Source organism: Lathyrus oleraceus, chromosome 4, assembly GCF_024323335.1.
Source record: "Lathyrus oleraceus cultivar Zhongwan6 chromosome 4, CAAS_Psat_ZW6_1.0, whole genome shotgun sequence".
NCBI lineage: Eukaryota > Viridiplantae > Streptophyta > Magnoliopsida > Fabales > Fabaceae > Lathyrus > Lathyrus oleraceus.
This window is the reverse complement of record NC_066582.1, coordinates 364,288,082-364,304,042: the sequence shown is the minus strand read 5'-3', so window position 1 is coordinate 364,304,042 and position 15,961 is coordinate 364,288,082. Positions and strand designations below refer to the sequence as shown.

The window sequence follows — 15,961 nt, the reverse complement described above, 5'->3', positions numbered from 1 at the left end:
TGTATTTATAGCAATTGGGAATGTTATTTGCACACTTCAAGTTTCTTCCAAATTTGGAAATGTCATGCACATGCTTGCATGGGCATGTACAGGCCCATGAAAAAATCCAATTAGGTCCAAATGCATCTGAAAGGAGATTGAAATGAAGCTTGAATGGCAAGGCAATGTGAAATGGTCATTTTCACTTTTGATTTCCCCACTTGATGCAGGCCTGTTAAAACCATGGGCAGCCCTAGAAAACCTTCTCCAAAATTAATGAAATAGGACTCTTTGGAAATTTTAGATCAAGAGGAACAACTCTTATGTTGAACACTTTTCCATTTGGAACTTGTATCAAGGTGAATTTTGAGGTGGAAGTTTGGAAATTTCAACATGTTGAAAATTTTTCTAAGTGTCAAGCCATATACCTCAATGTTCCACCTTACTAAACTTTTTATGGGAGCTCCAAATGAGAAACGTGTCTTCATCAAAGTTGTAGCTATTTCAAATACCTTCAAAATGGTCATCGATTTGACATCATTTAGATTTAGAATGAAAGAGTTATGTATTTTTGAAGTTGAGGAAAATCACTTGTTCAATGGTATTGGTCCAAAATGACCTATAACGTATCCTCGTATCACATGCTCATAAAAGTTGATTTAGCTTTCACTCAAAACATAAAAGTTGAAGTAGACATCTTTAATTTTATTGTGCAACTTGTAAATATTTCATCTCGTAAAAATTGAGCAAGTTATGGCCTTGGGAAGTTGACTTTCAAATTAGGGTTTAGACAAAATGACCTATAATGTTTCAACATGGAAAATGATGTTCAAAGGAAAATTATCTCTAGACTTCAACATGAAAGTTGTTTGGAATGTCATTTAGAGTAACTTTTTTCTTGGAATCAGTTTCATATGGTGAAAATTGTATGAGATTGGGTCTAGGGGGACCCAGTTTTGATTAGATGAATTCATCTGGCCAACCACCACCAACCAACTTGCTAACTTGCAATTCTCTTGACTTTTTAGGCTCATGGTAGATCCTATATGCATAAGATGATGAACTTTTAAGTGTCTCTTGAGAAATTTGATCAATTTATGTGGAAGCTTGTTGAAGAAGTTACTCAAGATACCCAGATGAATTAGGGTTTCCAAGGCAAACCAACTCCAAACTCTTGAAGAAATCTTGATAAAAATAACATAAAATGATAATTGGGACTCATATATGATGCTTAGAGTCATTATGGATCATTCCTTGGTTGTGCTCTTAGCTATGAGGGTCTCAAACCCTAGATGTGAACTTGATAGATCAATGGTGATCATGCCTTTCCTACAAAAGAGTTAGGCAAATACAAAGACATATTTTTGGTATTTTGGTTAATAAAATGATAATATACAAGTATGATACAATCACATGGTGCTTGGTGATCTCTCCCAAATCAAACCCAATGAAAGAGGGGTAAGGAGGATGCCAAGGTATTATCCCAATGCTAATGCATATGATGAGATTGCATGAGGGATCTTAGGGTCAAAATTGGGGTCTTATAGTACCATGTACTATTTGATCACGTACTCATTTTGATCTTATCTTCTAATTCATTAGCTTCTAATGAATAATTGATGAAGCATAAAACGAGAACCATACAGTTGGGTTCAGAAACTTCATAATTTTCATTCATAACCTTGATAGCGTCAGTAGTCTGGCTTGAGATCTTCAAGATCTTCAGGATCTTCAGAATATTCAGACTCTTCAGTCAGAACCTTCACAGCCTCAACTTTTGACTTGAGATCTTTAGAATCTTCATCTAAGTAACAAAACTTCATAAGCTTTCCATTCTTCAGCAACAACATAGTGTCTCTTCAGAAACTTCTCAGGAGTGAATCAGCATAGAAGTAGAAAGAACATTGCAACAACAATTTTACATCTTTCAGAACTTATCATGATTAGCGCAAAAGTGGAATTTGGAACATAATATTCAGAAACTGATGATGTTGCACGTCATATATATTCTGAATCAGAGTTGGTTGTTAAATCTACACAATAACAAACCATTAGGTTAGAAAAATTGTTCTCACACAAATACAACATTGTTATCATCAAAACTTAAGGTATAAATCCAGAACCAAATCATGTTCTAACAACAAGTTCTACTAAGTTTGCACCCCTCCCTATTTTCTATTTTACTTCTTCTTTTTCTATCATTTTAACTATTTAGTTTTATGTTCAATTCAGTCATTTAGTGTTTTTTTTATTATTGTTTTAGTTGTTAATTAAATTATTTAATTGCAAGATAGTCCTAATTAGAACAATTATCCCTTTTATTTAAATTAAACCACACACACACACACATACACACATATATAAACATTTAAATTATATATCTAAACCAAAAAATGATAATAATGTCTTCTTATTTAAGTTCAAACTATAGTTTATTATTAAATAAAATATATTTCTTCTTGCATAATAAAACCTTTGTCAACTTGTAAATCATTCATATTGTGTACACATCATCAAACTACTTTGCTTAATCAAGTTAAATCAACATTTTCTGTTTTCAAACTTAAGAAATCCTTGTACGGTCTGAAATAAGCTCCTAGAGCATGGTATGTATAAGACCCCAATTTTGACCCTAAGATCCCTCATGCTATCTCATAAATTGCATTGGCTTTGGGGTCTCACATTGGCATCCTCCTTACCCCTCATTCATTGGGTTTGCATTGGGAGAGGTCATCAAGCAAATTTGATTATATCATACTTTTTTTCCTTTGTTTACTAACCTAAATACCAAAAATATGTCAATGTATAGTTTACTTCTTTTGTAGGCAGTGTGTGTGTTCACTTATGCCTTATCAAGTTCATATCTAGGGTTTGAGACCGTCAATTCAAGAAGGCTAATCAAGAGATGGTGAACGTTTACTCTAGACATCATATATGGATCCCCATGATCTTAATTTATCATTTTGATCACGAATTCATCAAGAGTTTGAAGTTTGTTTGCCTTGGAAGCCTTAATTTATCTAGGTATCTTGTGTGACTTCCTCAGCAAGTTTCTTCATCATTTGATCAAATATTTCAAGGTATACTTCATATTACATCATCTTATATATATATATATATATATATATATATATATATATATATATATATATAATCCTCCATGAGTCCAAAATATCAAGAGAGTTTCAAGTTTTCAAGTTGGTTCATGGTGGTTGACTAGAGAAAGTCAACTGGTCAAAACTGGGGTTCACTACCCCCAATCTCCTACAATATTTCTCATATGAAAATGATTCCAAGAGAAAAGTTACTCCTTATGACATTACAAACAACTTTAATGTTGAGTTCAAGAGCTAGTTTTGCTTGGAAAGTCAATTTTTATGGTAAACGATTTTATGTTATTTTGTCTAAACCCTAGTTAGGAGGTCAACTTCCAAAGACCATAACTTGCTCATTTTTCATGAGATGAATGTCATTCAAGTTTCATGATAAAATTAAATATGTCCTATCCAACTTTTATTCTTTGAATAAATTCAAATTCAACTTTCAAATGCATGTTCCAAGAGGAAACATTATAGGTCACTTTGGGCCATTACCATTGAACAAGATATTCTCCTCGACTTCTAAAATGCATAACTCCTTCATGCCAAATCCAAATGAGGCACAATTTGTGTACAAATTGAATAGGTATGAAAGAGATACAACTTTTATGAAGGAACTTTTTCCATTTGAATCCCATAGAAAAAGTTATTCAAGGTGGAAGAAGTGAACATTTGACTTGGTACTTAGAAAAATTTCATTTATGTTTGATTTTCCAAACTTCCACCTCAAACTTCATTATGATCCAAGCTTCAAGTGGAAAAGTGTTCAAAAGGACAATTGTTCCCCTTGATCTCACCTTTTCAAAAAGTCCAATATCATATCATTTGGACAAGAATTGAAGGACTTGTACATAAGTTCTTCACAAGGTTCCATTTGGTAAGATTTATGGTTAACATTCATTTCCTTTATGCATGATAATGTGACATCATTTCAAGTTGGATAACACAGAATTATGGATCACTTGGGATTATTGAATGGGCCTATCACACGCCCATTCATCCATGCAAGGGAGATTTCTATTTTTGGTATTTTGAATGGTGTGTGAAAAGAAAATGCATAGCCTATAAATAAGACCCCCCATGCTCAGAATTGGGGACACCTTGCCCAAGCTTTGAACCTGCAATCCTAAACCTCACCATTAGAGGATAAAATTAAAGGTTTTCAATTGAAAATCGAGTTTCAATTTCACTTCAGTTTTGAAGTTGAAACTCCAAGAATCCAAACCTTTCTTTGATCCAATTCAACTCCTGCAAGCTTTTGAAGTCAAGCCAAGGCCAATTGGAAGTAAGATCAAGCAAGATTCAAGCTCCGCCAAAGGTGAATTTTCAGAAACTTCATCTCTTTGATTCTCTCTCAATTCTTAACCATTCTCTTTGATTTTTGGTTAGCTGAAGTCCTATCAATGTGGGCAACAAGACTGAGTTGCTTTGAGGTCAAATCGAAGCAACTCAGTTCATGATCCTCAAAATTCAAATCCATGTATCTTTTAATATACTTGAAATTAGAGAAAATTGAGGTCAGGTTCGAGATCCTGATCATTTTCTCTTTGAAATAGTGTCCTTGTTTTTCATTTTTCATTGAGATGAAGTTTGACCAGTCCGGTGAAGGTCACCGGAGAAGATAACCGGAGCCCTAGCTCCGGTGGTGTGTTCGTACACCTCCTAGCCATCTGGTCATGTTTGAACGTTTTAATCATGGACATCCTTCCTGATTACCACGCGTGTACACGCGTTGAATGTAGAACATGATGGAAGCACACACTTGGCCATCAAATCTGCCACCTCAATTAATGAAGGAGATCTGGTGGCCCTTGTTTTTTCTAATTTCTTTTTATTTTTTGAATTTTCATTTAATCCTTTTATTTTGTTTAATTCATATTAATTTTATTTTTAATCTAAAAAATATGAGACTTTCACCAAAATCTTTAAATATTTTTCTCTTCCATATTCTGAATTAAAATTATTTTTTGGATTAATTTTGATATTTTTCATGAATTAAAAGTTTTTGTTCATATTTTTAATTATTTTAATATACTTCTGACTTTTCAAAAATAGGGAAATTTTTTGTCTAAGGCCTATTGACCTTGTTTGACCTAGGATAAATCCCTTGACCATTTATTTGGTGTTTTGAAGGGATTTTAGGTTTTGACCAAATTAAAATGTATTTTAATTCACTTTTAATTGGATTTTTAATTGATTAAATGCTTAAAAATATTGTTGAGCCATTTTTATGGTCTTGTGATGTATGACTTTCTATTTGGGCCTTGGTGAAGGTTGATTTGACTTTTGTTGGATCAAAACCATTGGATTTAGGGGATTGATGAAATATACATTTCATCTCCCAAAATGAATGAATGGTTTTGATTTGATGAAACTCCTCCCATGACCAATTTGTGTTTCTATCTTCCCCTTCCTCTTCATCTTCATCCCTATTCTTTCCCATTCCCTCATTTGACCAATCCAATATCTAATGTCTTAAGGCTAACTGGTTCATCAATGACCTTGTGTCAGATGAACCAATACAAGTATGACTGATATAGGTCCCTCCCTGTTGATATTTTCTTTTAGTGTGTGGTATGTTTTAGGAGTTTGGTTCTTCATACCAAATCTCTAACATGCATTAACACCTAAATTTTTATTGCCCGACCTCAGATAGTTGTGACTTCTACATAAGTCTAATTACGATTGCTTAACATAGAGCTAAATTTGACCCTAATGGCATAGCATTCTAGTAAGTGAGATTGTAAGTCTCCCACTCTTCATGGTATTGTATGGAGACTTGACCTTTTTTCCTTTCATGAGAGCTAGTGGCATACTTGTTGAATTATCCAAGTTGGAGCCCTTCTCATGGAAGATGTCTTGGTTTAAGGATTCATACTTGTGAATGAATGGTTGAGTGTTCTCCAAAGAATGACTTAATCAATTAAAAAATAACCACTAACACTTGACTAACCTTTGACTCACATGTGACTAATTCTTATTAATATTGTTTTACTTTCAAGTAATTTACTTTATGCAATTTAAATTTCAGTGATTTATCATTCATTCTCATTTACATTTCATCTAACTTGTTTATGTTTATGTCATTTTCACTTTGCTCACTTGAACCATACTTTGTGATCGTATATATTTGTTTGTGTGTTTTGGTTTTGTTTCTGGTCTTAGGACCTTAAAATACTTAATAACAACAAAAACCCTAAAAAACATCTGGTGGACTGTTGATCTTGATCTGAACTCTTGGACTTAGAATTAGGAAACATTCCTTGTGCAAAAAGGACTTGGCCAATGCCAACATTCTGAGACTGAGCTATTGAGAAGTGTGCTTTCATCTGATGCAATCCTTGGATCTTGTTTGAATTCATCTGCTACTCTACCTTTGTGCTTAATTGTTATTTTAACCTTGTATCTGATGCTTTGCTCTGAGTTGATCAAGGGGATATTTCATCAGATACATGGGAAGACAATGAAGGTTGCTAGCTATTGGAATTGTTTGCTTGGATGTGGCTATCTTTATTTGATGCCTTGATCTTCATAATGTTTGGATATCACTTGTTTGCTTATTTCTTGTTGCTTGTCAAAGTCCAAGGGAATATGGGTTTCTATATGACATTCTTGTCTATTGGATGGCATCCCATTGGTCAGATCTTTTCAACTCTTAACTTTTAAATTTGTGCTTAGGATAGCCTCTTCATCTCCTCTCATTTCTTAAATTTCAAAATCTCTCCCCCTTTTCAAAAAAATTATTTGCTTGTGTTTTCAAACTTAGACTTTCACTACAAAAAAATAGACAAATAACGGGGGTTATTTTTTTAATTTGTGGAGGTTTTTAACCCCCACAAAATAATTTGTGGCAGTTTTCAAAAACTCTTCAAATACTGGTGCCGCAATATATTTGTGGGGGTTTTTAAGGAACGCCGGTATTTTATGAGGGGGTTCTTTTGCGGCAGTTTTTAACCTACCTTATTAGAATATTATTCTGCAGGGATTTATAACCCCTTTAAATATTGCATAACTATTGTGATTATTATTTTTTTAATGAGGTTTAAAACCTCCTCTAATTTTTTATAAACTATTATAAAAAAAATTGATTATTTATATTTATTGATGTAATAATAATATCATTTTGTATTTTTCTATTTTAAAACAATGATAAAATATGTAATGTTACTCAAAAAAGCATACTAACATGATGGACTTTAAATTCACAATAAAATTCAACTCATCGTAGTAACGTAGTAACATATTGTATGTTATAGTAAAATACAACTCATAATATGTTGCTAGCACTATATGGTTGCAAAACTAAATCTTATACTAAAAGAAACATAAAAATCATCAAATGTTGCTAGCACCAGACGTTTCTGTTGCATCTATTGGTAAATCAGGCTCACTTGCATCCATTGGTGAATTAGGTTCTGTTACATTCTTTGATAAATCTGACTCACCTGCGACATTGGCTGGCTGAAAAAAACTTGGTTAAAATATTTTAAATTGCAACTAATTTTTTTTGCAAATGCATAATAGAAATATAAATATACTCCCAAATTACAACTACTTCAATGTAATAAGATACAAAATCTAAAATTATTATTTAGAAAAATTAGTTATTTCAACAAAACATAATAGTTTAGTATTCAGCGTAAAGTTTATATAAAATACTCACATTTGATGATCCAAAGACACCAACTAATTCATTAGGATCCTTCCTTCTTTCATTATTATATAAGCTTTAAATGCTCCTGTGATATTCTTAAGACAAGATTCCAAGTGTGTGTACTTCTCTTGCCAAATTTTAGATGGTGATGTAGAAATACCATATGAAGTACCTGAGTTTGAAAGTCAAAATCTGGTATTTCTAAATGTATAACTAGGTGTTGCTCCCATACCTAAACATCGTACTCTTCCAGGATGCTTAGGCCCCAAAATTTTACCAATAACATCATTAGGAGAAACTATAGATTCATCATTAATGCTTTGAGTCAAACCCACTTCAATTTGTTCCTACAGACGTACAAAACTATCAACCCAACAACACAACAATAATAACACAATAAGTAGTATACTATTCAAACATGTTAGTGATTTGATGTTTAACAAAACAAACTCATAAGAGTAAATGGAAATCTTGAAAAAATATTTATAAAATTAAACTTACCACTAAAGTTTTTGCTGCAAGATTACAACTGACCCATCCTTTTTCTTATGGGTTTCAATATATAATTGTCCACGACTGGGTTGTAATCCAACTTGTAAAAACTACACCATAAAAATATTATGATTAATAAGATGTATATCTTTATAGTAAAATCTGAGGTTAATTAATATAATTACCATTTCATGTCTTTTTCGTGAGAGTGGTTTAGAACCACCAGTATGAGGAACCACTTGCTTACTACGTATTTCCTTATTTCTGCGACAAGTCTCCTATATGAACAAACATACATGAGTTTACAAATTAATCAAATAACTTTATATAAAAACACCACATGCAAGACCAAATAGAGAATTACTAAAGATAAGAATGGATCAACTAAAATTGAGTCAAATTGATATATTCTTTCAAAATAAGCAATAAACAAGAGCATTTAAATAAAGCATAAATATGGTCTTTCAAAAAAGGTTAACAACATCATAGTTATTAGAAGTAGAAAATTAAAAAGTTAAAATAGTGAGTGAATATTTCGATCCAAACGCTTCGATATCGCCAAAAATTAGTAATCACTCAATATTAAGCAACTTACAGATATATATATATATATATATATATATATATATATATATATATATATATATATATATATATATATATATATATATATATATATATATATATATTCCAATGTATATACAAAAAAAATTATGACTTGAGTTTCTTATACAAATAACTAGCATGTCCTATAAGACCAAAGATCAAATTAAAGGTTGGTTGCTTCAATAATAAGCAAAAACAAAAGCTATGTATAATATTTTTCTAGCCATTACAAACAATTTGTAATCATAGTTCAAGTTACAAAGTAATACAAATACTACATGGCAAGTTCTATTGGCTTGATCTACTAGAAACTATCAACCATTTCTCTCTCTGAGCACATAATTGTAACAATGTCATATATACTAAACTATGCATTAATATGCATAAATCAGCACATAGTTCCCTTTAAACAAAAATGTTATTTGGCTTGTAAATTTAGCCACGAATCAAATGCATTTATTGTTTCAAAAATTGAATTTCAATTTTGTATAAACCATTCACGTTTGAGTTTATACATATTTGGTTCTTACTATATGCAATGTGATCTAGTTTTGCTGCATGTGCTATATACTATTGCATATCATTTTCTTCTAATTTATGCTAATGCAAAACAGATTTGTATTCTGTTATATTCATAGGTTCGACAATTTACCTTCGTAGATGGTTTTAGACGATAGTTGACAAATAAAGCCCATTGAGTTTTATCTACACCGAGTGGTACATTAGATACAATTTCATCTCTTGTTAAGACTGGATTATAGAATCCATCCCATAATCTTTGCCTATGGGAAGCCCACTTTTTCCCAATGCTGAGCCGACAATATCGCTCTGTAAGAGCTTCAGTAGTCCAAAAACAAAATCGAGGCTTTAAAAAAAGAAAAAGTTAGATTTTGTGCATTAAAATGAACAAACTAAATATAAATGTAAAGTTATATATACACAACTTTTATACCTTTATGTCTGTTTTAAAGCAATCTTCAAAATAACATTTTGGCATGCCTGATGGTGGTGGTCCAGACCATCTATCAAAACTTATTGGAAACAAGTTACCATCAATTGCTAATATTCCACAATATCCAGCAAGCAAGCCTTGTGCTTCGCCATATGCAGCACCTTGGTCATCAAAGTGCACAATTACACGTTCTCCAGTAGATAAGTTATTTACTTGATCTTTTGTGGTTTTAATCTTCTAAATAACTCCTCCTAAATCTTTAATAATAAAATAATTCATTTAACCAAAAATATATTTAAAAAGGGTTATGTAAAATGCAAGAAAATGTGATGCATACCTATTGATTCAACACTCCAATATTGTGTGGACTCCCGTCCAACACATTGCCTTGATTCTTGAGATTGTTGTGGAACTTCAAGAGTTGGCGATAAAATGGTCGGTGTAGTATATGTTGGATTATGTGTTGGAGCTTGAGTTTGAGTTGGATCTTGAATATGATGTGAAGAATGAGCTGGAACTTGAGTTTGAAGTCTAGAATGAAGTTGGGTTTGAGTTGGAGGATGACTTGGGATATGTGTTGGACATTGGGCCGGAGGTGAAGGCCGTAAAGAAGGAGCTTGATATTGAGTTGGAGATTGAGTTTGAAGTATGGCATGAGGTTGAGGTTGAGGTGGAGGATGAGTTGTACCTACTATTTGAGGTGGTGACTTGAGTGGATTTGAAAACCGCTTAACCTTTACCATGGCTGCATGCTTATAATAAATAAAGTTTGTTAAATATAATGAAGTTAATTGAAACTCAAATCAAATAAAGGTAAATCTATGATTGTATACTACACTTCTAAGTATAAAAAGGTGAAATGTAAGAAAGTAAATATTCAACAAAATGACTAAAACTTCAACAAATTTAAAGTATTACCTTTACTTAAATAGAGTAATAATAATATTTTTATATTCAAACATTGTATCTGTTTCCAAGTCAACAACCATATTTCATTCAACTGAATCATTACTTAAATGGTTTGTTGCCAATTGATCATACTCATCATGAATGTTACCAAGCTGGTCAAGGTGTTGCTCTTCGTATGGCTCATTTTCATAAACTTCCTCTTCTATTTTGTCTCCCATTTCATACAAATCTCTTGCCTTTAAATGCACGACAACACTCCATCCTATATTAACCAAATCTTCTACATAATATGTCATTTGTGCTTGAGATGCCTCAATGTACGGATCATGTTCTTCCCGATCACCATTATGAATCAATCTCTCAAAATTTACACAATTAAAATTCCATCTATTCTTTTTTGTACCCTCTATCACATGTAGTGTCAGCCCATTTGCATTTAAAAAGAATAACTTTGAATCAACCATAGTAGTTAATCTCAATGATATCTTCCAACTTCCCATAATAAGGTAAGTCTGCTTGTCTCATGTTTCCGTCAACACTGGTCGAAACACAAGAAGTTTTGGATGTTAAGAAAACCCCACTGTTTTGTGTTTTCAATCCCGCTTCTCGAGCCAAGGTTCGAAATTTGAAACCATTGATGTTATAAGCACTAAATCTTCTTGCACTGTTAAAGGGCCACGAGCTAGAATTTTAAGGTCGGTAGACATTGTACTTAATGTTTCTGGATTCAAAATCTATATAAAACAATTATTGTATTAGACAAAATTAAATATGTGAACATGAAAATAGGAATAACTATTTACTTTCCATTTACCCGTTTTTTAAACCAATCAGCAAATTCTTTAACTAATCTCTTTTCAATCTCTGTAGCTGAAAGTCTTCTTGACCTTGAACTTCTTTTTATGAATTGTCTAAATTCCCTACAAGAATTATATATAAATAAAATCACGTAACTAATATGTCTTAAGTAGGCTAATAACAAAGGAGATGATGTTTTTTTCAATTACTCACTCAATAAATGGCGTTACTACTTCACAATTTAGAAGGAGATATCGATGAGCTTGTAACTTTTGCATTGGGGTTAAAGTGAATGTTGATGAAGCTCCTACTGGTTTACCAAGTTGAGGAAAGATAAATGATGTAGAGGAAGACTTATCCTCATTTGGGTCATCACAAACACGACCAGGTCTATTAAATCTTGTCTCTATATTATCAAGGTATCGAGAACAAAAAGTAAGAGACTCTTCGGCTAAGTAACCTTCAGCTATAGAACCTTCTGGTTGAGCCTTGTTACGCGCAAAAGACTTTAAATGACCCAATCCCCTACCAAAATCATGGATAATGCATAAATGAAAGTGGACTAGAGACAGAGAGATGATTTAATTTGAAAATATGATTATGTTACCTCTCTATGGGATACATGTATCTATAATGCACCAGACCTCCAAGTTTAGCTTCCTCTATAAGATGAACAGTTAAATGAACCATAACTGTAAAGAATGATGGAGGGAATAACATTTCCATGTGACAAAGTGTAATAACTATGCGATCTTGGAGAATTTGAAGTTCTGACAGGTTCAAACATTTCCCAGAAAGAACTCTAAAAAATGAACATAACTCCACCAAGACTGTTGTAACATTGTGTGGCAATAAATTGCGTATGCAAAATGGTAAAAGTTGTTCCAGTATAATATGGCAATCATGATTTTTCAGTCTGAATATCTTTTGTTGTGCCTCATTAACGCATCTTGAAATGTTGCTTGAATAACCATCTGTTAGTTTGACATTCTTCAAAGTTTTAAGAAACAACTTTTTGGTATCACGTGTCAGTGAATACAACGCAAGATGATACGTCCCTTTTTCATCAGGCCAAAGATCAGGCCTTATACCCATTTGTTTCAAATCTTTCCGAGCATTGAGATTGTCTTTTGATTTATTCTTATCATTGAGCATCGTATATAATACATTGTCACACACATTTTTTTCAATATGCATAAAATCAAGATTATGTCGCAACAAGTTATACTCCCAATAAGGAAGTTCAAAGAATATACTTTTTTTCCTCCATTGCTTTGGTCCTGGTCTTGACCTTTTTTTGCAACCATCCAACATTGCTCCTCCATTACGATTATTTATTTGCCTTAAAATGTCGGATCCAGATTTTTTTGATGGTGGATTTCGTTCCTCCATACTTCCATCAAAGCGAACACGATTAAATCTAAATTGATGATTTTTTCTCAAAAAACGACGATGACCCATAAAACACCATTTACTACCATGATTAAGACGACAAGGCTCAGTGTCAAAATTACAAGTTAGGCAAGCCAAACCAGTATAGGTGTTCCTACCAGATAGACTCCTTAGGCCGGGAAAGTCACTAATTATCCATATAAGAGCTGCCCGCATTCTAAAAGTTTCATTCATTGAGGCGTCAAATGTGTCTACACCATCATTCCATAGCTCACTTAACTCTTTTACAAGGGGCTGCAAGTAAACATCTATCTTATTTCCAGGAATCTCCTTTCCTGGAATGATCATCGATAAAATGAAAGTGGTGTGCTTCATACACATCCAAGGAGGAAAATTATACGGAGTTAAGAATACTGGCCAAATACTATAGGAAAGACTCATGGCACCAAAAGGATTAAAACCATCAGTCGCAAGTCCCAATCGAACGTTTCTAGGATCTGAAGCAAATCCAGGATGCCTCAAATCAAATGCCTTCCATGCCTCACCATCCCTTGGATGCCTCATTAACCCATCCTTATTAATCTCTGAGGCATGCCATCTCATATGATTTGCAGTCTTACAACTCATGAACAATCTTTGCAATCTTGGTTTTAACGGAAAGTAGCGTAAAACCTTTAAAGGTTGTTTTTTCTTCTTCTCGAGGTTCCATCGAGATGTTCCACAATGCTTGCATGCATTCAACTCTTTTTCATCATCTCCCAAATATAACATATAATCATTTGGACATGCATCTATTTTGGTATATTTAAGACCAAGTTTATTGATGATTTTGTTTGCCTCATAAAAAGAAGGAGGCAACTTTGCTTGTTGAAATGCCTCTCTCAATAAATCTAGTATCATCGTCAACGCCTTGTCACTTAATCCACACAAAATCTTTATATGATATAGTTTGAGTAAAAATTCTAGTTTTGTGTCCTTGCTTCCTTCATGTAATGTCTGATTTCCATCGTTAATAAACTCATGAAAATCACTAGAATCCTCGTCTGGCCCTTCATTTTCCTCTGGTAGGTGTGATTCGTCTATATTAGTCTCCTGCTCTTTATAATGCCCAAATGCATCTTTGACCATTGTTTCTATCGAATTTTCAAAGAAATGTATCTTTTGCGCAATATTTTCATTTCGAAAAGATGTTGGTACTTCTCTCTCCCCATGAAGGTTCCACGTGACATAGTGTTTGGGGAATTGTTGAAACTTCAAATGATCCTCAACTATGTCTCTAGTACGGTATTTCCAGCCACATTTCGGACAAGGACATCGTATCGTATTATCAATAGCTCCATTCTCAAAAGCAAAATCTAAGAATTGACTTAATCCAATTAAGTATTCATCTGTATGTCGTTGCTTAGAAATCCAAGATTTATCCATAATAAACCCAGGATTAAAATCAATATTTACTTTTGTATTCACTACAATTAAAAAAGAAGTCAAAAAACATAGTAAAATAATAGCAAGATCAATAAAGTTTCACCCACATATTTTCAAAGAAGCGTGAGCAAGAAAGTAAGAATACATATTTTAACAATTCCATTTATTAGCATTAGTAAATATGCATTTCTTAATTTATCATATTAGTACAGATGTCATGTTTGGTTTTGATGTCACATTTTTATTTAGGCTAATTATCAAACATCTCTTTATGTTTTAGTTATAAAAGATACACAAGTTAAACCCTGTTAAGAGAAATGTTTTGTTTGATATCTTAAAAGTTTTTAATTTACATGTTTTTCATACTCGTGCAAGATAAATTAATAATATAGATTATTTGACCAACACAAAATGTTATATAAAGATATTTTGTGAACTTTTCTTAACTAAAGCATTTCTTGTATGTTTCAGCAAACTACACTTCTATTAACAAATTTTATTTTTTTAATAATGAAAAAATATTATAAATAGCCAAAATATGTTTTTATAAATATACAAAATACTCACTTCCTAATAACCTTTAATAACCTATATATATTGGATAAAGTTAAATTTGTTTCAAGTTTACATAAGTTTGTCATTCTTACCTGATCAAGACAAAACACAACGCAAAACCCTGCAGCTCCAATGCACATTGATAGAGAAAAAGAACTACATGTAGCAATAAACTTTGTTAGAACTAAAAAAAAGGTGGATAAGAAAATCAAACTTCATTAGAATTGCATCGTCAAAGGTTGGTCTAAATTGCATAGTATTCAAGTCATTAACTGATCGAGGAGGAACTCTCCATCCATAACAGTGAACGACATTCAGACAGAGAAGACATATCTTGGTTATGATATGTAGGACCTCCCAATAATTTTTTTTATGTAAATAAACATATACATATCAACTAGTGTAGTCCTAAAGTTATAAATAAATTTTAGATGGTTCTACAAGATATTCACAAACTAGTTTTAATTTCAACTCACATTTCTATATATTTAGATACATGGATAAAATTCTATAGTGATATACTAGATACTATATGTAATTATGGCATGATATGCAACAACAAGGTGAGCCACCACATTAGAAATGTCTACAAAGTACAAACAAATGAAACTTGTAGGTTACTCCTATTAAAAGTTTTCTGATGTAACACAGTCAAAAGTTGTATATACAGAATACCAACAACACAAGTAACTTTGTTGAGGTAATTTTGAAATGGCATGCTATGAATTGCAGAAAGTTACATGAGATTTTAGTATTAACTTATCAGAGTTATTTTTGATAATCCCTACTATAAGGTATTATTTGGATGAGTGGATAATCTATTGCTAATTACGCACCATTTCCAGTTTTCTGATCATCACTTGTAATATAATACAATTGCAAAATTTAAAAAGAACATAATGTTGATGGTTTAATAAAAAGAATTCAAATAATTAAATTATATTCAAAGGAAACTTTATTATAACACAATATTTTATTCTAACACAAGATGTGTAGGCTTCTCAAGAAATTCATGAAGCATTCAATGGAGAACAAGATAAAATAGGTATCATGTTCATCTAAATGCTGAATGTTGAATGATAACAGAGGTATCATATGTTA

The 15,961-nt window shown here is 32.3% G+C and overlaps 2 protein-coding genes across 2 annotated transcripts; both read right to left on the bottom strand.

The window, feature by feature from the left end:
* Positions 1–7,412: 7,412 nt before the first annotated feature.
* LOC127137441 (uncharacterized) lies at positions 7,413–10,524 on the bottom strand. Its single transcript, XM_051063901.1, has 8 exons — positions 10,119–10,524; positions 9,782–9,942; positions 9,482–9,694; positions 8,409–8,501; positions 8,259–8,333; positions 7,964–8,078; positions 7,627–7,655; positions 7,413–7,538 (listed from the first exon to the last, which is right to left on the bottom strand). The coding sequence occupies exons 1-8, from the start codon at positions 10,522–10,524 to the stop codon at positions 7,413–7,415; spliced, it is 1,218 nt and encodes a 405-aa protein (XP_050919858.1).
* Positions 10,525–11,283: 759 nt separating this feature from the next.
* On the bottom strand, positions 11,284–15,174 carry LOC127137440 (uncharacterized). Its single transcript, XM_051063899.1, has 7 exons — positions 15,134–15,174; positions 14,953–15,016; positions 14,884–14,893; positions 12,096–14,346; positions 11,702–12,013; positions 11,505–11,610; positions 11,284–11,424 (listed from the first exon to the last, which is right to left on the bottom strand). Exons 1-7 carry the CDS (start codon positions 15,172–15,174, stop codon positions 11,284–11,286), a joined length of 2,925 nt encoding a protein of 974 aa, XP_050919856.1.
* Between the last annotated feature and the right edge of the window lie 787 nt (positions 15,175–15,961).

Bases quoted from the DNA above. Each gene is read 5' to 3' on its own strand.
- LOC127137440 (XM_051063899.1), bottom strand. From the start codon at position 15,174: ATGTCGTTCACTGTTATGGATGGAGAGTTCCTCCTCGATCA. The intron at 12,014-12,095 runs GTAACATAATCA...TGATTTTGGTAG, and splicing joins TACATGTATCCCATAGAGAG to GGGATTGGGTCATTTAAAGT. The intron at 11,611-11,701 runs GTGAGTAATTGA...TAATTCTTGTAG, and splicing joins GTAGTAACGCCATTTATTGA to GGAATTTAGACAATTCATAA.
- LOC127137441 (XM_051063901.1), bottom strand. From the start codon at position 10,524: ATGGTAAAGGTTAAGCGGTTTTCAAATCCACTCAAGTCACCACCTCAA. The intron at 8,502-9,481 runs GTAAATTGTCGA...TTGTTCATATAG, and splicing joins GTCTAAAACCATCTACGAAG to GAGACTTGTCGCAGAAATAA. The intron at 8,079-8,258 runs GTAATCTTGCAG...GTACGTCTGTAG, and splicing joins AGAAAAAGGATGGGTCAGTT to GAACAAATTGAAGTGGGTTT.